The sequence below is a fragment of the Podospora pseudocomata genome, assembly GCF_035222375.1.
Source record: "Podospora pseudocomata strain CBS 415.72m chromosome 2 map unlocalized CBS415.72m_2.2, whole genome shotgun sequence".
NCBI lineage: Eukaryota > Fungi > Ascomycota > Sordariomycetes > Sordariales > Podosporaceae > Podospora > Podospora pseudocomata.
Genome location: NW_026946366.1, coordinates 849,856 through 871,887, shown reverse-complemented (window position 1 = coordinate 871,887; position 22,032 = coordinate 849,856). Strand labels below are relative to the sequence as shown.

The 22,032-nt window shown below is 52.4% G+C and overlaps 10 protein-coding genes across 10 annotated transcripts; 5 read left to right on the top strand and 5 right to left on the bottom strand.

Annotated features, from left to right (window-relative positions):
* Window positions 1-289: 289 nt before the first annotated feature.
* QC762_207180 (uncharacterized protein) lies at window positions 290-2,172 on the bottom strand (the record flags this gene model as incomplete). The annotated part of the gene is made up of 2 exons (XM_062887624.1): window positions 1,924-2,172; window positions 290-1,787 (listed from the first exon to the last, which is right to left on the bottom strand). The coding sequence occupies exons 1-2, from the start codon at window positions 2,166-2,168 to the stop codon at window positions 290-292; spliced, it is 1,743 nt and encodes a 580-aa protein (XP_062745751.1). The 5' UTR covers window positions 2,169-2,172.
* Window positions 2,173-3,094: 922 nt separating this feature from the next.
* Window positions 3,095-4,906, top strand: QC762_0039040 (uncharacterized protein; the record flags this gene model as incomplete). The annotated part of the gene is made up of 1 exon (XM_062883329.1): window positions 3,095-4,906. One exon carries the CDS (start codon window positions 3,095-3,097, stop codon window positions 4,904-4,906), a length of 1,812 nt encoding a protein of 603 aa, XP_062745750.1.
* Window positions 4,636-5,428, bottom strand: QC762_0039030 (uncharacterized protein; the record flags this gene model as incomplete). Its single annotated transcript, XM_062883328.1, has 2 exons — window positions 4,636-4,806; window positions 5,015-5,428. 2 exons carry the CDS (start codon window positions 5,426-5,428, stop codon window positions 4,636-4,638), a joined length of 585 nt encoding a protein of 194 aa, XP_062745749.1.
* A 1,029-nt stretch (window positions 5,429-6,457) lies between these two features.
* QC762_207160 (uncharacterized protein) lies at window positions 6,458-6,595 on the top strand (the record flags this gene model as incomplete). The annotated part of the gene is made up of 1 exon (XM_062887623.1): window positions 6,458-6,595. The coding sequence occupies one exon, from the start codon at window positions 6,458-6,460 to the stop codon at window positions 6,593-6,595; it is 138 nt and encodes a 45-aa protein (XP_062745748.1).
* A 683-nt stretch (window positions 6,596-7,278) lies between these two features.
* PGS1 (CDP-diacylglycerol--glycerol-3-phosphate 3-phosphatidyltransferase) lies at window positions 7,279-9,111 on the bottom strand (the record flags this gene model as incomplete). The annotated part of the gene is made up of 3 exons (XM_062887622.1): window positions 8,723-9,111; window positions 8,598-8,669; window positions 7,279-8,541 (listed from the first exon to the last, which is right to left on the bottom strand). The coding sequence occupies exons 1-3, from the start codon at window positions 9,092-9,094 to the stop codon at window positions 7,279-7,281; spliced, it is 1,707 nt and encodes a 568-aa protein (XP_062745747.1). The 5' UTR covers window positions 9,095-9,111.
* Window positions 9,112-9,246: 135 nt separating this feature from the next.
* On the top strand, window positions 9,247-10,246 carry QC762_207140 (uncharacterized protein). The gene is made up of 7 exons (XM_062887621.1): window positions 9,247-9,404; window positions 9,468-9,488; window positions 9,557-9,563; window positions 9,629-9,706; window positions 9,769-9,811; window positions 9,866-10,033; window positions 10,097-10,246. The coding sequence occupies exons 1-7, from the start codon at window positions 9,354-9,356 to the stop codon at window positions 10,143-10,145; spliced, it is 417 nt and encodes a 138-aa protein (XP_062745746.1). The 5' UTR covers window positions 9,247-9,353; the 3' UTR covers window positions 10,146-10,246.
* Window positions 10,247-11,255: 1,009 nt separating this feature from the next.
* Window positions 11,256-12,030, bottom strand: QC762_207135 (uncharacterized protein; the record flags this gene model as incomplete). The annotated part of the gene is made up of 2 exons (XM_062887620.1): window positions 11,256-11,718; window positions 11,963-12,030. The coding sequence occupies 2 exons, from the start codon at window positions 12,028-12,030 to the stop codon at window positions 11,256-11,258; spliced, it is 531 nt and encodes a 176-aa protein (XP_062745745.1).
* Window positions 12,031-12,388: 358 nt separating this feature from the next.
* QC762_207130 (uncharacterized protein) lies at window positions 12,389-17,284 on the bottom strand. Its single transcript, XM_062887619.1, has 4 exons — window positions 16,287-17,284; window positions 15,000-16,196; window positions 12,840-14,944; window positions 12,389-12,780 (listed from the first exon to the last, which is right to left on the bottom strand). The coding sequence occupies exons 1-3, from the start codon at window positions 16,414-16,416 to the stop codon at window positions 12,915-12,917; spliced, it is 3,357 nt and encodes a 1,118-aa protein (XP_062745744.1). The 5' UTR covers window positions 16,417-17,284; the 3' UTR covers window positions 12,389-12,780; window positions 12,840-12,914.
* Window positions 17,285-18,034: 750 nt separating this feature from the next.
* On the top strand, window positions 18,035-19,401 carry QC762_207120 (uncharacterized protein). Its single transcript, XM_062887618.1, has 5 exons — window positions 18,035-18,351; window positions 18,412-18,474; window positions 18,539-18,589; window positions 18,646-18,991; window positions 19,054-19,401. Exons 1-5 carry the CDS (start codon window positions 18,143-18,145, stop codon window positions 19,159-19,161), a joined length of 777 nt encoding a protein of 258 aa, XP_062745743.1. The 5' UTR covers window positions 18,035-18,142; the 3' UTR covers window positions 19,162-19,401.
* Window positions 19,402-19,505: 104 nt separating this feature from the next.
* QC762_207110 (uncharacterized protein) lies at window positions 19,506-21,649 on the top strand. The gene is made up of 2 exons (XM_062887617.1): window positions 19,506-20,561; window positions 20,617-21,649. The coding sequence occupies exons 1-2, from the start codon at window positions 20,219-20,221 to the stop codon at window positions 21,435-21,437; spliced, it is 1,164 nt and encodes a 387-aa protein (XP_062745742.1). The 5' UTR covers window positions 19,506-20,218; the 3' UTR covers window positions 21,438-21,649.
* The last annotated feature ends 383 nt before the right edge of the window (window positions 21,650-22,032 follow it).

Genomic DNA, 22,032 nt, shown 5'->3' with positions numbered 1-22,032 from the left:
ATTTTATCCTTGTGTAACATAGAAATCATCGTTGGAACCTTGTCCCTTCTAGAATTGCGTTAGGTCCATCTAAAGGATTGACCCGGAATCTGCTCTGAGTAACACGAGCTACCTAGGTAGGCGTTGCATTACGGGCCCATAAGCATTTGTGGAACAGCGGCAGTGACCTATGACCCCAATACAAGAGGAATGTCAGAGGGTTCAAGAACAGATCTGAGGTCGATACGCTTACTGTACATGATTCTCTCAAATAATTCCTAAATGAAGAAAACAGCGGCTTTTTAACAACCTATGCACATTTCCAGCCTTCCAATCTATCCGTCAACCACCCACTAGTCCTCTTTAACGCCGTCTTCCTCTCCATCATAGCCGGGGCATACCCCTGCCCCATCATGAACTTATTATCCATCTTACACAAATCCTCCACCCAGCTCCACTGAACACAATCCCCCCACGACTTGCAAGCCTCCTCACAATCCCCCACCGACCCCCAAGCCTTCTTCCACTTCCCCTCATCATACCCCTTCCCCTGCGGCCCAGGAGGATCATTCTTATTCCCCGAACTAACCTGCCACACCCCCGACATATTATCCCACCACTCCGCCCTATTATTCCGTGCCCTCAACTCAGGAAGGATGACCCGTTCCGCAAAGTCCCCATGTCTGATCGGCCCGTCTTTCTCAAAATCCCACTCCTGTTCCAACTGGTAATATCTCGCCACATCTCTTGAATGGACTTTATGCCAGCTCAGCAACGGCTCGCACCAATTCCACTTCTCAAATCCAAATCGCCAGTGCACAACAGGGTTGAAGCCCCAGGTGAACCTTTCGTCTCCATTATTCTCCCCGAATTTGACCCCGTATTTGTTGAGCGCGTGACCGAGGACTTGATCACCGCAGCAGTGGGCGGCCGTGTATTCTTCGTAATCCGCGGCCATCTTGTCGTTTTGCCCAAAGGACCTCTCCCACGCTCCGCGGGAGATGACAAAGCCCGCACCACCATGGGCGAAAATCACGTCCGACTTCCCCGCGAAGCTGCCCAGGTAATGCGACTTCCTCCAGTCATACTTGGACAGGTAGGCAAGGATGTTAGTGAGGAAGAGATAAGTGTCGTCTTCCATGTAGATATACCACTTCGCGTCGGGGTAGTTCCTCCCAGCGTGTTGCATCAACGGGACGAACTTGTACTTGTCGATGATCCAACCACCCGCGGGGCCAAAGTTGTCGCCTTCTATACCCGCTGCTTCGACGTAGGCGTTGTGGCTGTTGTAGAGCGGTTGTTGGCGATAGATTTCGAAGTCGGGATGGTTCGATTTGAGGGTGTGGGTGGTGTTTTCTAGGGCGTCGATGATGTTGAAGGTGCCGATGGTGGAGGGGGCGTCGGAGTAGATGACCGAGTTGGGTTGGGGGATGCGGTCTGGGGAGAGGGAGGTGGTGAGGTGGATTAGAAGACGTTTCCAAAGAGACGTGTAGCCCGTTTTCATAATCAAAAGGACGTCTTCTGGTGCCAGGGTACTGTCTTTGGGCTTGCCATTTGGGCTCTTTGTCGGGTCAGGGGTTTGAACTGCTGGTGGTGGTGACCATGCCGTGGTGGTTGGATGTGAATGGGGATCAAGGTCAACATCATGACCGACTTGTGATGGTGGCGTTCTCCAGTCTGGAAGTATGACGGTATGATAGCTTTCGTTTGGAATTTTGACATCCACAAGATGATAGATACCCCAGAGGCACGCTGATATCACGATAGCTGGCACCAACCGGTTGTTCCTGTATGTCACAACCATGATGCTGGTTCAGTAACGTAGGTTTGGATGTTGAAATTGGACAAACAGAAAAAACTGGGTTCTCGTTAAAAGCCTCTAGGCGGTGAACTCAAGATCAGTCGAGGTAATATTTAGTCTAAAGTCTTCGGACCAGGACCAACCAAGGCATCCATGGCGCTCCCAAGCAGCTTCGAGTGAGCTGAATGTCCCATACACCGACCTTTTTGTGGAGGCTGTGACCCCGATATGACGTGTTGCACAAAGACTCGAAGCGAATAGGCGGCGAGCGACTCTTGGTCGGGATTCCGAGGATCATGTTGAAGTTGACTCTACGGCGCAGCCCGCATAAAGGCTCAGGACATGATCCGAATACAACCTTGAGATCTGATGATGGTTCGCTTGCCATATAAGCATAAGGTTGAGACAAAGTTCTGACTCACCAGAATTCAAGCTCAAGATCCCAAACGAATGACCGTGCTCATGGGCTGATGGTTCTACAAGTTGAGTGCGCCGAGGGTTCGGCGTGCAACTGCGGCTAAATGCGCTGTGCTCCCCAATGTAACATGCCCTAAATTCCCTATGGGCTGAGCCGGGAGCACTGAGAGGTCGTCCTCGGTCCCACAATAATTGTGTGGCGCAAACTGGAACGCTCTTTTCCACCGGACACTGTCACGATGCTCTTCTGGAAAAATAGACCGCCAAACCACAATACTCTATTTGCCTCTTTGTTCAATGTCTCAATACCCGACAATTGGATACCGAGCAACCTTTGGACAGAGTCCCACTCGTGCCCACAGCCTCCACAACGTACGAGACATACAGTAAAAGCTGTAGGTGCACAAAGCAGCCAGCTCTTGGATTCGCCGATTCCAAGAAGGGCTGGAAGCACACTCTTCGGAGAGCGGCTCATTGGAATAAGGCGCAGCAAACGGCCTTACCGATAGGTTGATGGATACGACGCAAACCAGCCGCGTGAAGCCACATAGGAAATCCTGGCTGAATGGGACGTTGCAGCCTCCAGAGCCGCTGCTTGCTCACACACCGGGCAAGTCCTAATTTGACGACCACGATGGCTTCCCGGGTCACCAGCTACGGGATCTGTACAGATTCTGTCATCTGAAGAGGGGAAGCCGAAGTCGGATTCCAGGCAGGCATACGAGCTGGCCTCTACGGTGTGACGCGGTAAGTCACAGCTTAGATGTAGAGACATGCCTATGCTCTCTCCCTTTTGTACTGCTATCCCCTCCGTCTTCTGACCAGCCTGGTCTGTTCACGATACACACCTTCTTTCAGGAGTTCTTGTTGGCCAGCATCACTCGCTTTGACGATCCAATGATGTCACCAAAGGAGAAGAACGACGACTTCCGGGAGCCAGTGGTGCAAGGCCATCCCCCTTCAGCCTCTCGTTTACTTCTGAATATTTTGGGTTGCCTATTATCCCTACCCATCTACTACTTCTCAACAGTCCACAGTCGCTACCCCGTAACGCTAGACATCGTCATCACTATCGCTCTCACAGAACTCAACCGTTATATCGTCGAAGGACGTCGACAACACTTTGCTCGTTCCCTACATACACCGAGCTTCGACCAACACTTGGACGAAAAGAAAGAATGGAGCGGTCTTCACTTGGAAGCTCAACCATGCATCCCCAACGCGGACTGTATGGCGGCAGTTGTTGGCTGGCGTGAGGATCCATCGCTCTATGCCCGGGCACTGCAAAGCTACAAGTCAGCCAAGACATGTACCTTCTTCCTTGCAGGCATCGACGGTGACGAGGCAGAAGACCAAGACATGGTAAACGTCTTCTGCCAAGTCTTTCCCGAGAACTCCACCGTCATCCAGATCCCAGAGCCCTTGGGTGAGGTTGCTGAACGCATCCGCGCCAAAACCATGGCTCTCCAGCGTCAAAACGGAATTCCTGTCAACGAAGACGAAGCAAATGCCATTTCCATGCAAGCTTGTCTCGACCTAGCCCGATCGATCCTTCGACAACATGACCTGACCATTGGCGGTCCCAAGGGTATCAAACATCTCTGTCTGAAGCAACGCCATATGCACAAAAAGGGAATAATGTTCACAGCCTACGTCTTTGCCCTTGTCATCTCAGACATCCTCGGCATCGAGTACCTCTGGTCCTCCGACTCAGACACCATCGTCTTTCCAGATTCCTTGGAGAAAACAATCAACACCATCGCTTCTGACCTCAAAGCAGGCGGTGCCTCCTCCGGGCTTGTCGTCCACAACAACAGAGAAACCGCCGTCACAAACCTCGCCTCAGCAGTCTACTGGGGCGAGCTCTATCTCACCCGCTCAACACCAGCTTGCACCGGCACAAGTGACTGCCAGTCTGGTCCCAGCACCGCATTTCGTCTGTCTGCCCTTCCGGCGATCCTGGTGCCGTGGTATACGCAAATCGCCTTTGGCAAGCGGATGATTGTCAACGAAGACAGGCATCTCACCACTAATTTACTACTCAGAGGATGGAACGTAATCTTTGCCTCCGATGTCCTGGCTGCAACAGACACCCCTACCACAATGTCTCGATGGTTGAGACAACAAGTCCGCTGGGCGAGGGCAACGCATATCGAGTCGCTTCTCAGGCCAAAGGTCTATCTCGTCAGTCATCCGCTTTTGTTCTACGGGATGGTGAAGCGGGAGTTTGGACCGGCGATCGGAGCGTTGGCGGTGATGTGGTTCTTTTTTACTGGGCACCAGTTGATTGAGATATCGGTTATGGACTTTGTTTTTCGGATCTTGATTAGCACCATGTATAATTTTGTGAGGAACACACACAGGTTGAGGCTCGGAGATGTGAGGTGGATCGTGCCGGGTGTGTTCTTTTACTACATCCCGTTGCCCGCGGTGCAGATTTACAGCATGCTGACCATGGCAGCTGATGGCTGGGGGACGTCGATGAGGGCGAGTGGGGATATGGAACGGGCAAAGAGGGAGGGCATGAGGAAGGCGTGGTTTGATCTTGGGTTCTTTGTTGTTTGGATGGGGATTGTGGCTGGGGTTGTGGCGAAGGTGTTGGCTATCCACTGGGGATTGGTGTGGTATGAGAAGATGGTGTGTATAATGATGAGCATGGGGGTGGCGATGTGGGGTGGTTGGAGGGTGACGATTGGTGCTTCTGGATGAGGGGGTTGTGTAATTGTAGATGGATGTATATAACTACCTAGATTTTAGATATATATTTACAACACCGTTCAGTGTGATTAGAAGTAGGGATACGTATTGATCACATACCTTACAAGGGACTTTACACAAGTGAAGCATCTTCCTGGGCTTTATGAAGGCTCTTGAGTGTGATGTCGACAACCGTGTAGAAATTGATCTGCCCAATCCTAGGTCACAGAACCATGGTACTAGACGACGATATACTGAGGCAACGTCCGTATCTGGTGAATGGGCACAGGAATATCGTCGACGTAAAAGAAGATGATGACATGTTTTGCCATAACTGATACAAGACGAGCAATCTTGGGTCTGGTTGTAGGAGAATAAGCAATCATCTTCTTCTACGTTGACGATATTCTGGTGCACATTCACCAGCACGAAGCTGTGGAAGAATGTTGTGGTTGGCAGGCACGGTAATGCTGTTGTGTGAGAGGTGGTATTCTGTAAGTAATTCGAGGACTGATATCGAGCACATGCTGACATTTATATCCCGCCTTCATGCGGGTCCTTCGCCGTCTGGGCCGCCAGCCCCGAAGTCACGTTTCTTGACTCACGGCTAGTCCGGGGGGGGTTGGGACGTCGACGCGTTGGAAGCTCAAGCGTCTGAGCTCGAGCAGAAGCCGCTCAGACACACATTGGTCTACTTGGCTTCCCAGATCCCCGATCTTGACCAACCCTCAGATGTTCGAGTCGGGGAAGGGAAGAGGTTGGAAAATGGCTCGGACCCGCGACAGCCCATCGGTGATAACGGTGGTCTGTCATCCACCAAAAGCTTCGGCCCGCGAGAATGGCCCTGATAAGAAACTCCAAAAGTTAAAACTCCGAACATGTCTCATATCTTAAATGCGAGCCGTTCAACTACCGCACTGGCAAGGGCAACAAGGTTGCATACCAACGCGCCCCCTCTTGCGTGATCCCGCAGACCTCATCAAGGGCCATAACTCCCCTGTGCCTCAAGCCCACCAGCAATCCCTTGAGATCCCTACCCCTATCTAGGACTATTCACCCTAACCCAGAACAACCTTTGTGGCTGGACTATAAAATCGCACAGTCGAAACCGTTTCATATCCATCGATGGGTCTTGTGGGTACAGCACGTCAGCGGCGCAGCACCTTTATCTCTGCGTTGACATCCCGCAAAACGAAACAACCAAGAAAAGGGGCGCGGACGCAACAGACTACGCCACCCGCGACAGGGCCCTAATTTTAGCGGTGCTCTTCCTCCTCCTCTTTGCTTGGGAAACAGGTGAATGGGTCGTTGGCCGGTACTCCGATCCGCCAACAACAACAACAACACCACCACCACACTCACCACTTAAGACTCGACGACCTCCTCGTCTCTTGTCCTGGCGACCACCTCTGATCATGTCGATCATCAATTTTCAAAACTGAGAACCAAAAAGTGGTCCAGCAGGAGCTGCCATATCCCCTCCTCTTCCTCATCTCTCCGGTGGAGACTCCATACCTCGCTGGCCGACCTATTCCTTCCAACCATATCTACAACAAAACCACCATGATACAAGCCGTCCCCCTCAAGCGGAGCCTCTCCCGCTCTTTCATCAGAGTCATCCAGCGAGCGCTCCCCCTCGTCAAAAGCAGGAGAAGATCATGGACGACGAACGCCAAGATCAGGATGCCGATCGACTTGTGAGGATGAACGACAACCACCAGATAGGCCGAAGATTATCTGAAGCTACCGCTGGAACGCTTGTGGTGGGGGTTGGTTCGGGATATGTAGCGTGGCGGCCCAGTCAGGTCAGCAGGGCCCAAGCTGTCGGGCCGGACCCCCCACGATCGGTCCCAAAAGCTTCGACTTGATAACAGCATCCTCCAAAAAATCATCTCAGTGAAGCAATGCCATTGTGGTGGACTTTTCCGGTGTTCTTTAAAATGGGGACTGCACGAGACTTACAGGGGGGGCGTTTCGGGAGACGATCTTTTTTATGTCTTTGCATTTTCCAACAAAAAACGGGGATGTTTGTTATGTCCGGGATGACTTAAATGCGAATCAGTATTAGGGAACGGCGTTTATCGGTTGTCTGCTTTTCAGGTTTGCATTGCAGCGCATTTTGATGTCGGAAATCGGGGCGGGAGGATCGAAGATGTGGTGACTTTTTGCATACATACCCCATCGTCCGGCGTGACGACAGAGACTCTCGAGTCTGATGGGCACACTCGCTCAGCATTGAACAAAACATAAAACTTCCATCCGTCCAAACAGCTGACATCTGAACTGTGATGCTGAAGTATCCTTCTATCCGTATTCTTGGGTATCGTTTGCCTCTCCTATTCTTACACCAGTCCTACACATCAAGTCTCCACCAGACCAGTTCCTTACAAGGCACCTCCCACAAGCCGCACGATCAACATCGCAATGCGCACCTTGAGACCGACGCGGCGCTCAGTCTTGGCATAGTCCTCTCGGGTGACCACCGTGGTATTTTCTTGCAGCCAATTTTGCTCGTTGGCCAGTTGTTTCTTCAGAGTCTCATTCTCCGTCACGATGAGAGCGTTGGCTTCCAGGTCCAGCGAGTAGCTTCTCTTAGTGTAGTTGGAGCTACCGATCAGACTTATGGATGGACCATTGTTGTCTGGTAGAGTCACCCACAAACCCTTTGCGTGGTACGTCCAAGCTCCAGGCTCGCCAACCGTGCCCTTCCTCCACTCTTTCATTACCGTAGATGCGTCCAGCTTCTTCTCATGAACTGCGCGCACAAAGCGCCGGGCAAGCAGTGTGTACGCATCTGGTAACAGTCCTGAGACGCCGGGAGACTTGTAGAAGCCGTTGGCATACGGTGAAGCTGTAATAACAGTATTATTTTGCGATGCGGTTGACAGAAGGAGCTTGGTCAGCGATGGGGCAGGGTTAAAGTATCCTGCGGTAAATGTCCAAGATGACTTGGAATATTGTGGGGCGGCAAGGGTGCTCAAAATATGCGTGATGGCCGGGAGTTCTGTCGATGTGTCTGGCGACAGTAATTGCGAGAACTGGGCGAGCATGTAAACAGATGTATCCCGCTTTTCCAATGGCGTGGAGTCATTGGCGGTCAGCGGCGCAGTCTTGGGTGAGATGAGACCTGCCAGCAATCCTGTTGATTCTCTGACAAACTGCTTGTGATCTTCCAGAGGGGATGGGGCGGCGTTGTCCTTGGGCCACACCATGTCGAAGCCGGAAGGGGCGTCGGATGGGTCAATGCGAAAGCTGAGTGACGATACGGCATCATGCAAATTGGAAAAGTATTCCGTGATGTCCCTGGACGAAAACAGGTGATAGCGATCTTGCCTGTCGGTGAAGTAGTCGTTGGACAGGTTGGCGCCGGTCATCATGATCTCGTCGTCAAAGCCATACAGCTTCATGTGTTGTAGACCCCATCCTTCGTTTATTCTCTTCGGGATGTGCTTCTTTCTGAATCCTGTGAGATTCGGTGTGTGGTACATGCGGATCTCAACGCGATCTGGGCCGAATTCCTCGACCAATGGGGCCAGAAGTGATGCGCATGATGGATCAGGGGCTTCGCGTGTGCCTCTCAGGGCGTCGGTAAGGATGCTGAGTTTGAGGTTCGGCTTGGAGCGCAGCGCCTCTTGGAGTGTAGTGATCTTGGACTTGTCAGATACTGACAGGGCAAAGCTCGGTCCAAGCTACAAAGACGTACCAGTTCCTTCTCAGACTTCCCAATATACAGTGTCGACAGGAAGATGCGTCTTTCCGCATTGCGAATCTTGTCCTGTTTCCGAGTCAGAGCCCAACGACTGCTAGAGGGCGGCGGGGCTAGACAACCTTGAGGGTTTCGTAGAACTCGGTTGGCGATTGGAGAACCCGAATTTGCGATCCGTTGATCCTGAATGATGGGGCAATCTTGTCAAGCTCGCTGACAAACGGGGACAGCATTCCGGCACTGGAAGTGGCAGCAGACTGTGCGCCGGGAGTGGCGTTTGCTGTGGGCATCGAGAATCGTCGGCATTGTGGTTGTTGTTTAGCAACCCGGAGGGATGGCTGTCGGAGTGCAGCCCGAAGCTTAGTCGAACATCGTGAGGCAGTCCTGGTCAGCATAGCCGAGAAGCGCTGGGGACTGGAGAGAAGAAAGGTGGTGATATCGGCGGCGGTTCGGAAGAGGGTGAAGATCAAAGAGCTGATAGCTATGTAGTCCATAGGTTCATAGGGTGCAACCTGGAACCGTTGACAATCTCGAAAAAGAGCACTGACGCAGGCAACGCGGGGCTTGGCGGCAGGGGTAATTGGAGCTCTCCCATTGGCTCGGGAGTCGCCGGCCCACAATCCCGCCCACTGGCGTCAGTTCGGCAGCGAGCTCCCATCTTGCCTGGGCTTGGCCGCAACGACCGCAATCCTCAACTGATACCATCACCACATCCAGCCACGGTCAATTGGCCCGCGCTCGCCTTTGCCCACCATGTCGTACCTCTCCAGAACCCTCGGCAATCTGCGCAAGATTGGCTTCAAGGTTTGCTCCTCCAATACCCGTGAGACACCTGAATACAGTAGCTAACCTCAGGCGCAACTCTAGGAATACTGGCATCAACTCAACGTTAGTCCCCTCCTCGAGTCCCCGCCTACTCAGCCACAGCTAACATAGCCTCGACCCCCGACGAATAGTACATCGGTACGCCTCGAAGCACATCGACGATGGAGGGTGGAAGGATGGGAGGAGACTGACATAGTCTGCAGGTGACACCAAGGCCGGTACTCTTGTGGGTGTCGACAAGTTCGGCAACAAGTTCTACGAGAACATGGATGAACTTCCCCGTATGTTCTAGGCTTCTATCTCCGGCATATACATTGGTTGAAGTGCTGATCAACTTGAGCAGTCCGCTCCAGATGGGTTGACTATGCCAAGCACGACTACGATGCGTAGGTTTCGCTAATGGTCCCATCGCAACATCAGTCTAACTTGCTCTGCGACAGTGGCCAGATTGAGCCCTTGTGGCACGCCTGGATCTCCTACTCCGTCGACACTCCTCCCAACAAGGACCCCATCACCACCGCCACCGGCATTGCCAACCGCCCTTGGGCCAACACCGAGCACATCCCTAACAGGACTTTTACTAGAGCTGCGTTCAAGACATATAGCACGTAAGGAGCTTTCTTTGTTCATTACCATTTCCATCATATCACAGAAAACTGATATTATCTCAGAACAAAGCCCAAGATCCAGTCATGGCAGCCCGTGGCCGCCCCTAGGTAAAGCAAGGTTGGCTGGGAGAAAGAGTCGCCACGAGCGCATGACAAATGTACATACAAATGTTTCCCTGGTGAATAGACCCCTTTCTAGGTTTGATATGCTCGGCGCCTTCCCACGTACTTCACAGAAGCAGCCTGTTTGTTCTTGTGGTTCTACCCTGTTTGGGTATAGTCGATTCTTTGCCCCCAATTGGAAATTGTTCGGTATGGGGCCTTTCTCCATCTCTTGCTTTGGTATCTGCCCCCATTCTTTCTTTCTAGGCTATGCTCGTCACCTTGCTTGAAAAGGAGGATAGAGGGAAAGGGAAAGGAAGTGGAGCGGGAAAATGAAAATGTCGTGAAAGAGTACAAAGTTTGGTTTCCTAATCGCATAATAATGCAAAAGGTAATTGAGAGCACATGGCATGCACAGTTGGGCAAATAAAGGGGCAGTAGGGATGCATTTTCTTAGATCGAGGCCTCTGAGAATTTCACACATTGGTATTAAAACCCCGGACAATTGATGTGAAGCATGTATTTACACTACAAGCCTTTTGACCAATTAAAGAGCTCTCAAATGGGGCATCCCATAACCACTAACACACCCAAAGAGCACACATAATTCAGCTTCCACTCTATCCAGCCTACCATAGGCCTGCTACCAACTTGACCAATATGCAGTCATTAAACAACGCCCTTGTAGTCTGCTCAAGAAATACTACATCAATCCCTCATTTCATAGTATACCTACTTTGATCCATCGGCGTAACCATCCATTCATGGCTATTATGGAACAATATCCGGATCCAGGCTTGGTAGGTCGATTATGATGCCTTCTCATCACTGAGACGCTTAAAACTGGAAAGTTTAATGTGAGATTTGAGAAAAATACAAAGTCAGCCTGTTTTGTTGGGAGAGCCGATCGACTTTTAATTAACGTATTAGAAGACTTCTTAGTGAGCACAGTTGTTCGTTGTTCTTTTGCTCTTTCGTGTCCATTGATTCATCACTCAAACTCTGTTACCTGAAACCAGCCGTAGGCCCTGATCAAGAGACAAGCCATCCGCAACCACCGTTCAATCAACCGAGGGTGTAATCTTTGCAAGAAAAAAAACTCAATGTTATTAGATCTTGGTTATATCGTAGCGTACCTAGGACCACGAGGTGGACGAGTTGCAGCAATATCCACCTCCGCAATGATACCCCTGAGCCCCGATCTCTCAAAAAGCCATTTCTTGGCCGGCAATTCGTCCATTGTGCCCGGATTCAGGCAAACACTCAGGACCGGCTTTCCAATCTCCAACAAGGTTGGGATACATATCTCAAGAGGGTGACGCATAGGCGGAAAGGTCCGAGGCATGCGGACATGGAGTGTGTCCAGATTGGGATTGATATAGCCATACTTGCGTTCCACTGGGAAAATGTACTTGGTAATATACAGATGATACTGTCTCAAGGTCTCACGACGACTTTCCTTGTCGACAAATAGCGTCGCGGGTAAGTTGTTCTTGAAACCTGGCTTACGGATGGTCACCTCACGAGGCTCCCAGGTATGGTGGTAGACGAGGAAGCGCAGTTCGATGGGGAGCTTGCGAAGGCTGAAAGTGGTATTCAGAGGAGTCGAGAGGGTACCATCAGTCGAGAGGATGTCGGCGACTGAATTTGTGTGACCAGCCGAAAGGGATACTATGGGGAGTTAGAACGTCTTCATGGGGAGCTGGAACGTCTTCATGGGGAGTTGGAACGTCTTCATGGGGAGTCGAAACGTCCTCTTGGGGAATCGAAGAACTGTCATGAGGAGTCGAAAGGGTGTGGTAGGAAGTCTAAAAGATGTCTCCAGACGTCGAATCGGTGGAATGGCCCTCGACAGCATCCTGCTCCTCCTCAGCGCGCTTTCTCTTGGGCGGCATCGTGTCGTCAGTGGGTCTCGGTAAAATGGGGACATAGTGGTGAGGGCAAGGGAAAGTCAGGCAGAGAGAGAGAAACTGCGATGCCTTTTCAAAAGCCTGGCGGTTGAAGGGTCAATGAGCATGCTGCTAGCCGAAGAGTAAGAGAAGAAAAAAAGGCCTAAGCTGCTGACTTTGTAGTCGCTATTTTCTGTGCTCTTGCTGGTTATTCCAGTGGGGGCACACCCTTGTCTCCGAGACCGAGTGCTCCTTCCCTCCACAAGACCGACTGCTCCTTCTCCAACAAAGTCCTTTACACCCATGTTGTGGCAGTCACGCAGCCTACCCAACTTATTGGGTCTAAGTCGCGCCTGGGAGGCACTTGTCCCCAGCCTTGTTTGTTTCTCTTTCAAATGTCGCATATCAAGCCATGCTGCTTTGTCAAAATAGCATTGATTAAAAAATCAGGTACGGACGTCTTCCTTGTCATCTCCTCTACTTGACTCTCTCGCATACATGTCTAACAGACCAACGCATATGCATGCAAATGCAACACCTCAAAGAGATCGACAGCTCTCTTGCTCTATCAGCAAAGCAAAATTCCCAATTCTGAAGACAAGGCAAAGGTTATAAGGAAAAAGGGTTGTTGCAGGACGTATATACGGGCAATGAAGGCGTATCTTTTCAGGCAAGAAAAGTCAAAAGCAGCGCAGAAAACGACCCTCTTTCTTTCCCTCCTTTATTTGAAGCGAGTTTCGATAGCTGCCTTGATGGCTAGATGTAGCAAGATTTTGTCAGCGATGGAATTATGGAGCAATAAGAGAGGGTCGTACCTTCAGTGGTCACACGAGCATCGCCAAACAGCATTCTCGTGCCGGGCATGTAGAACATCGGGTTCGGGACATCAGCTAACAATCGTCAGTCATCGGGCCCAGCCACAGAAGAGTCCCATCAAACTCACCGTATCCACTAGCCAACCCTCTCTTCATGACAATCACCTGCTTGCTCTTCCACGCATGCAAGACGGGCATTCCAGCAATCGGACTACCAGGCTCCAAGGCAATCGGGTTGACTGTATCATTGGCACCAATAACAAGGGTTACATCCGTCTCTCCAAAGTCGTCATTGATCTCATCCATTTCCAGCACGATATCGTACGGAACGCTGGCTTCAGCAAGCAAGACGTTGCACTGGCCCGGCATGCGACCAGCAACGGGGTGAATGGCGAAGCGGACCTTGATGCCCTTGGACCGAAGCATTTGGGTGATATCCGAGATAGCATATTGCGCCTTGGCAACAGCCATGCCATACCCAACAACAATGATGACGGACTCGGCATTGGTGAGGGCGTCAGCTGTCTCTTCGACATTGGTCTGTGTCACACTCCCTTCAATCTTGTAGTCGCTGGTGGTGGGCGCCGAGATTCCTCCGAACAGAACGTTGACAAGTGAACGGTTCATAGCAACACACATGACATAAGAAAGAATGGAACCGGAGACGCCAATGAGTGCTCCAACTGTGGTCAAGAGAGGGTTGTTCAGCATGAAGCCCTCGGCGACCAGCGCAAAGCCGCTGTATGCGTTGAGGACGGTAATAACCACAGGCATATCGGCACCACCAATGGCTGCAGTTGTGGTGTAACCCTTGATGAACGAGAGTACGGTGTTGGCAGCAAGGGCACCGGCGGCAATCAGAGGGGCGCCAGGAGCCATGGTGACAAACGTGCCCATGGTGACCACATTCGCACTGAGTAGACCGGCGTTGACGGCATGACGACCTGGCAGCCGAAGCGGCTTAGAGGACATCTTACCGGCAAGCTTCATGAAGGCAACAATCGATCCGGTGAAGGTGATACCGCCGATGAGGACGCCAAGATAGCCAGTTACCATGTGAAGCATCGAGAGGTCAGTGACATCAGCCATAACGCTTCCGATACTGGTCAAGACGGCAGCAAGGCCGACCACAGAATGCAGGGCAGCGACGGTCTGAGGAAGATCGGTAGGGGTGATGCGCTTGCCGATGAGGAAGCCCAAGATTGTTCCGATCGTAGCAAGACCACCAAACTGAGTGAGAACTTCAGGGGTGAAGCCGACTGCCAACAAGGAAGCGAGAACACCGGACACGACGCCCAAAATACCCAGCATATTTCCCATACGGGCAGTTGCTTGCGATGCAAGACCCGAAATAGAGGTGATGCAAAGGATCGAGCTCACAAGATAGCCAGCTTGAACAAGGCCTGCGGCTCCGCTCGAGGCCGCAGCTATGAAGCCACCTCCAAACACGAGGGCCGGGATTCCATAAAGCCACGGGTACTCGGGAGGATCAGTAGCACGGCGGAACATGTCGAGCATGCGCTTTGTGATGACGAACCCACCACCAATGTTGACGAAAGCGAGCAGGACAGAGGCGGCACCAAAGACTTGAGGGATCGTTTCAGGCAAGTATCCTCCACCGAGAATAAACAAACCACCAACGCCGACCATTCCAGAGATGGCGTTAGTCACACTCATGAGAGGTGAATGCAAGGCAGGAGCGACGTTCCAGACAACACGGTATCCGATGAGAGAGGCCAAAGCAAAGGTAAAGGCGTTGCCCATAAACAAGGGAGTAGTGAACTTGCCCAATGCGACAGCCGAGCCCATACCACCAGTGATCAGAGAAACCTCGCGAGTTGCCTTTTGCCATGGTGTAAGTGCTACGACTTCGGCTTCTTTTGCGGCAGTCGAGGCAGCGGCGGGAGCAGGGGGAGGTACTGGTCGGGGTGCTGGCGGGAGAATATGGCCTTCCTGTGTCACAATAGCGCCGCGTACGACTTCGTCTTTCAGATCGATGCCAAATTCCTTATCCTTCGGTGCCATGGACAGGAAGAATTTGGTGATATTGTTCGAGTACAGAGTTGAAGATTGGGTCGGTAGCCTAGAGGGGAAGTCGGTGTAACCTGTCTTACTTTAGTCACGAGCAACCTCGGGTACTGCTCCCGTGCCACGACTTACCAATGATCTTGACATCCTTGTAGGTAATCAGCTTTCCGGGTTCGGTCTTTTCGCAGTTTCCACCAGCCTCAGCAGCAAGATCGACAATAACAGATCCAGGCTTCATGATCTCAATCATGGCTTTGGTGATGAGTTTGGGCGCAGGTCTTCCAGGAATCAGGGCGGTGGTGATGATGATGTCCACTTCACGGGCTTGTTCGGTAAAAAGCTTCATCTCGGCCTCGATGAACTCTTTCGACATCTCTTTGGCGTAACCGCCTGCACCAGAGCCATCTTCTTCGATCTCAACTTCGATGAACTCGGCGCCAAGCGACTGAACCTGTTCTCTTGCAGCAGGCCGAGTGTCGAATCCACGAACGATTGCACCGAGCCTCCTTGCAGTTGCAATTGCGCTCAAGCCAGCAACACCGGCACCAATGACGAGAACCTTACAGGGCGGGATTTTACCAGCAGCAGTGACCTGACCAGTTAAGAAACGACCAAAGTTGTTGGATGCTTCGAGCACCGCCTTGTACCCAGCAATGTTGGCCATGCTGCTGAGGGCGTCAAAGACCTGAGCTCGAGAAATACGGGGAATAAGATCCATAGCGAATGAGGTGGCTTTGCGAGCCGCGAGTTTCTCCACGAGTGCCTTGTTCTGGGCCGGTTGAAGGAAGCTGATAACGGTCTGGTCTTCTCGTGTCAGATCAACCTCCTCCGCACTTGGCCCTCGGACCTTAAGCACAACGTCTGAACCTTTCCAGACAGCAGAAGCATCGTCAACCAAGGTAGCACCGGCGGCGGCATAGGCATCGTCCAGGAAATCGGCTTCGGCACCAGCACCTTTCTCAACAAGAACCTGGGAGAAGCCCTTCTTGAGCAGGAGGGCAACATTCTGAGGTGTGAGAGCCACACGGCGCTCGTTTGGGTATATTTCGCGGGGCACTCCCACAGTCAGCTTGGAGTACGGGGTGGTCGGCGGCAGAACTGCCGTTGCCTCGGTGGAGTACGCTGCCATTGGGCTCCTTGCCGACGGCTTAGCCGGGATGCCGGACAAAACGGAGGCATGGCGGACGAGCTGGAGCGGTTGAGCCTTCGGGAGAGCAAGACTCAACGAGGCCGAACTCGGCCGATCACTTCCGGCAGTTCTCGTGCTGTGCCACGCCTTTTGTGAGATCACGGCGGTGCTGCCATTGCCAGCGCGGACTGGGGCGAAGTCTGTCAGGTCGAATTAGGTTCAATGGCTCACAAAAATGAAAAGGAACAAACTTCAACGGTTGGGCGTGGGGGTCTAGCGTGGCGGCTCACCGAAAACACGAGCTACTGCTGTCAATGACGGCCTAGAGGCGCGTTCAACGGGGCGCGAGCGTTGGTAGGGACGAGGCATGCAAGATGCGGTGTTGCAAGCCAGCGCCGGCTGGAGCAAGGACCTCGACATTATGTCTGCGCGCGACCCGTTACGCTATCGAGGCAGATCGAGGATCTTTGGGTCATTTGTTCACATTCAGGGCAGGTTGGCTTCTGACAACAATCGACACCAAAGGTAGGTAGCGAGGTCGGCGGAGCAGGCGCAATGAGGGGAGGACGACGTGGACGACTGGGTGTGGGACGGAGGCTTTGTTGGAGGAGTCTCACGGTCCTGTCTGTCGTGCTTGCGCAACATCAGCAGCACTTGGTCGTCTGCTGTCAAAACAATGAACTGAGTGGAAGGAAAGAGATTTCTCTTGTCCCACAGGGCAGTGGAGGGCAGGCAGAGGGGTCATTGGTATTAAACATCCCTTTCAGTTCCTCTCCACTCCATCTGTCCCTGCTTCCTGCACTGCACGGTGCCTCTTAGGGGGGGCGTGTGCTACCCCGCCCTTGATGAGGGGTCGATTTGATGTCCCGATGCGTGTTCCGTGATTGCCATCAACCGTCTTATGGCTGGCAGAATACCCGGCGGCATCTCATGCTTCATCCTCGGGTCGGATGCGACGGGTTTACGAGGTGGGTTGCCGTGGGGTTCACTCAATCCATCCCGAGGAACGATCACGGATGAGTCTCCATCACGAGCTCCATGTTGAAGATGCTTTGTGCGAGCTTGGCTGCATGTCGACGCCGCCCTCTGTTTGGTTCAAGACGAAAGATTGCGGGGATGGGGAAGGTGGAGACATGGCCCCACAGCACGTCAAGTGTGGATCAATGTGTCCATCAACTTGAAGTCTTGGCGCCGTGCATCTTCAGCGTTCCACGAACCATCCACGCGCCAGTCTGGCATCAGGCCGGCCCGTTTTCCAATCTTCGAGAAGATGAGAGGGGGGTGAAGGTGCATGTTTGGTACGTTTTTTTCGGGCCAACGACGAGTACCTATATGCGCGATTTGTAGCCATCATCTGGTGTAGCACAAGCTGGGGTTGACATCTCATGACAAGTTTGAACGCTGACTGGCGATTATAGTAGACGGTACAATGGCTTGCTAGCTCATTGTGTGTTTCATTATGGCCTTGACGGATTGTTGAAGACCTTGAGATGATGAAATCACAAAGACTGATGGTTTTGACCGAAAGTGGTCTCAGCTAACGACCACCGTTCCGGCGTTCAATTTCATCAGCGTGCCAGGACAAGATATCTTCATCAGGATGACAATATTGCTTGGTGACTTCTTTTCTGAGTTTCGATATCGGTGGTCCTCTTATGACCAGAGCACCTCTTGACTACACATACCGCTCACCACCACATTCTTGCCAAGCGTATCGTGATATGGCCAAGGCCGCCACCAAGGGTGTGGCGGTTGCGGCTGGTGAAGGGAACGAGGCTACCCGGTATCCAAGAAATCCCTCCAATGACGGCCACCCAAGCGCCGCGTCCCAACATGTCAGGTGCTGGCCGTGAGCCGTTCAGACTCCTTGTCGGTGATTAACACAGCGTTGACGACCGCGGACAGAGCTACTCCGTTAGGAAGTGATTTGGCCAATCAACTCTCTCGAACTGTCTCAAAATATGGACTTGACCTGTTTTGATCTGTGATTGACACTGGGAATGACAGCAATTCCTGGAAATGGATCAACTTGGACTGAGGAAGATCCAGGTATAAGGAGGGCTGTCTCTCGATCAAGTTCTTCTGCTGAGGTTTTTCCTTGCTCAAGTTGAAGGACATCCCAGGTCTTGACGTTAACATCAAAAAAATGACACCTCTTTCAGCTGTGGCCCTGGTCGTTGGCCTTGCAAGCCTTGTATCAGGACATGGCTTCCTGAAGAGCATCACCGTGGACGGAAAGAACTATCTCGCGTGGCAGGTTGGACAGGACAACTACGTGAACCCTCCTCCTGTCCGCTATGCACGACAGCTTGCCAACAATGGACCGGTGCCCGATTTTACGACGAATGATATCACGTATGTCCAAGCCATCTCCCACTTCTGACTTTGATTTTTAGGCCGCTGATGATACGCCAGGTGTGGTGCTGGTGGAAATATTCCAGCTCAGGGCATCATCGAGCTCAAGGCTGGTGACAAAGTGTAAGTGCTAATGTATTTCTTGTCTATTGTTAAAGTCCATCCCAACTTACCACAACTGTCTTAGAACTTTCAACTGGGATCAATGGGGATCTTCCCACAGTGGCCCCGTATTCACGTAAGCTTCCCCATTTTAACACTGATCCCATCTTCGCCTAACGGCTGTTTTCCCAGTTACCTCGCCAAATGTGCCAACAACGATTGCAAGACCTTCAAAGGCGACACCGGCAACGTCTGGGTCAAGATCGAGCAGCTTTCCTACAACCCGCAAGGTCATCCGCCCTGGGCCTCTGACCTCCTTCGCGAACAAGGCGCCAGGTGGTCCGTCACTATCCCACCGAAGCTAGCTCCGGGTGAATATCTTCTTCGTCACGAGATTCTTGGCCTGCACGTTGCAGGGACGAGGATGGGCGCGCAGTTCTATCCAAGCTGCACTCAGATTCGGGTGACGCAAGGTGGGACGACGCAATTGCCTGCAGGAATTGCTCTGCCGGGTGCTTACAAGCCCGAGGACCCTGGTGTAAGTCTATTGAGGACGATGTATGCTGGTGGCGGATTCGAGGCTGACAGGTATTCTAATAGATCTTGGCTGAGCTGTGGAGGATTCAGCAGGGGCAGACACAATATGTGGCTCCTGGTGGGCCGGTTTGGAGTGAGGCTGCGCCGAATGCCAATCGGGCTGGGCCTTAAAGTCTGTCGAAAGATCGGGCCTGGGTCTCTGCGAAAGGTCTGAGGCGCAATGCAGCTGTGGGAGATTGAAAGTCGACGACTGGGTTCAGTGTAGCCAGGTTCATAGAGATAAAACACAAAGGCAGTCAGGATCTTTGCCCGCAGCAACCTGCAATGAAACCTGACCAGCGTTTGTGTTGCGAGTGGCGTGGAGGACATACGAGGGCGCAACAGTGTCTGACGGTATATGTATCAGTGCCCGCAACCTGGAAGTAGCTTTCAGCAAACACCTACGCACTCATCTGGTGACTGGAATGGTCAGATGGCTCAGCGGGTAAGACATAGGTGGCCCGGATTAGGTGACTAACAATGCCCGGTATGAAAGTACTGCTCCGTGAACGCCCGAGTTCGACTCCTCAGCGATGCGCCATCTTTAAGATGGCCTTCAAGGAATTTGACCCCCCTTCGACCGCCCCCCCATTACGAAGAAAACCCTACCGAGGGTTTCGTAGCCGGCCACCTCTACGGAGTTGGCCGGTGAGCTTTTGTTATTTTTTTGTCCTGATTGACTCTATGTTTGGTGGTGGTGATGATGGTGACGATGTTGTTTTCTGCCACTCTTTTCACGCGTCAACGGCAACGGCAGCAGATTTACCCACACCCGGAAAGGCTCCCTCCGCCCTCGCGACTGCCCGCTTCATATTTCTCCGAGGGCAGAAGCCAAAATCGCCATTCCCAACTCGCCGTTATCACCACATCCTTGCCAAGCTTGCATTCCCATTGATTGTCCTCTGAAGATCACATCAATAAGCGGGCGTCCATTCGACAAGAACAGCCGCAACATGTCCCGAGTAGATGGGAGATCGGGGATCGACTTCGGCTCACGGTCAAGCTTTCCAGAAAATAGATTGCACCCGCTCGTTCATCCCGCTTCGTTGCGGCTACTACTAAAATTATATGGTCGTGTGGCAAGCACGATGAAAATGTTTGAAAGTCGGACACCTTCTTCACTGATTGCTTCCTTCCCGGGACTCGTCAGTTTTCGGCAACAAGACATCTTTCTTGGTACTGATTGAAAATGAAGTTCTCGCCAACGTTGGCAGCACTTGCTGCTTTGCCAACAACATCCGCAACGATCTACTTCGCCGGCGTCGCCCAATCAAGCGGTGAGTTCGGCGCCTGGAGTCCGACCCAAACCCGTGGCACCGGTCTCCCCGGCCGTTTCGGCGTCGATTACGCCTTCATCTCCACCTCTGGCGTCGACACCATGATCGACAGCCACAAGGTCAACCTCCACCGCGTTGCCTTTCTCCTTGAGAGGATGTGCCCCTTGTCTTACGGCCTCGGGGCAAAGTTCAACGAGACTCACTTTGAGCACTTTAAAGAGGCGATAGATTACATCACCATCACCAAGGGCGCTTGTATGTTCTCTCCTCCTCCCCCCTTCTCCTTCACCATCATTAACCTCAGAAACAGACGCCATCCTCGACCCCCACAACTACATGCGCTACAACGACCCCTCCTCCCAGCCCTTCTCCGGCTCCGTCATAGGCAACACCTCCGACCCCACCGCCGCGACAACAGCCCAGTTCGCGGCCTTTTGGGGCGAGCTCGCCTCCCGTTTCAAAACCAACGAAAAAGTCTTGTTCGGTCTAATGAACGAACCGCATAGCATGCCCTCCCGGCTCGTCTTCTCCAACCTCCAAGCCGCCATCACGGCAATCCGCGCGACGGGAGCAAACAACATGATTTTGACTCCAGGAAACGCCTGGTCGGGTGGGCATTACTGGACAAAGGGAGGTGACGAGGCAAACAGCAAATGGATTCACAAACTTGTCGACCCGATTAAAAACCTGGCGGTGGATATCCATGAGTATTTGGATGAGGATTTTAGCGGGGGGCATACGGCTTGTACGCAGGATCCGGTGGCGAACTTGGCGGGGGTGACGGGTTGGTTGAGGGAGCATGGGTTGAAGGGGTTTGTTACTGAGTTTGGGGGTTCGAATACGACGGAGTGTAAACTGATGTTGGAGGGGATGCTGGGGTATATGGAGGAGAATGAGGAGTATATTGGGTGGACGGCTTGGGCGGCGGGGCCGTTTTGGGGGGTTAATAGCCCGTGTTGTACGGATCAGAGGCAGTTGGGAAGTTTAGAGCCGGGGAGTAGGGCGGCCGATGGGGGCCCGGGGCTCTATGATAGTGTTTGGGTGCCGGTTATTGCGAAGAGGGTGCCGGGGAGGTTGCAGTGGGATGGACCAGCGAATGTGACGGGGGGTGTGGTGAGAGAGAGGGTTTAGGGGGATATGTCATGGAAATGGTAAAGTAGGTTTGTGGGTGATGTAAAAAGTCTATATGAGGGGGACTGTTATATGGAGGTGAAAAGGTTCTAATTAGAGTTCTATGTGTAGGTGTGTGAAGTTTGATGCTTTGTTTGTTGTCAAATTCATGTGTTGATATCCAAAAAGAAAAGGAAAATGCATTCCGCCGATGATTACGGATTCATGTCCAACTCCTCTCGAGCGCGCTTAACCGCGTCTCTGACTATTTCAAGGGGAACATAACCGTTGCGCATGGTACTCGGGCGAACTGCACCAACCATGCGTGAGGGAGGAACGGGCACCCGAATATGCCTACCGTTTTCAGCGGTGGCAGCAACACCGGGAGTGGCAACATCGGGAGCAGCAGCCGCTGGTACATCAATACCAGATGCCGCAGCCCCAGATTCCGCGACGCCCGGTGTAACATTCTCATCGTCATCATCATCCACAGAAACAGGAACCGTCCCCGTAGCCACCAAAACCAACGCCGTGACACGACACAAATGGGTCGCCTCTGGTCCCCAATTCCCCATGTACCCCGTTTACCCTGTCTCCTCACCAGTAATATTATCAA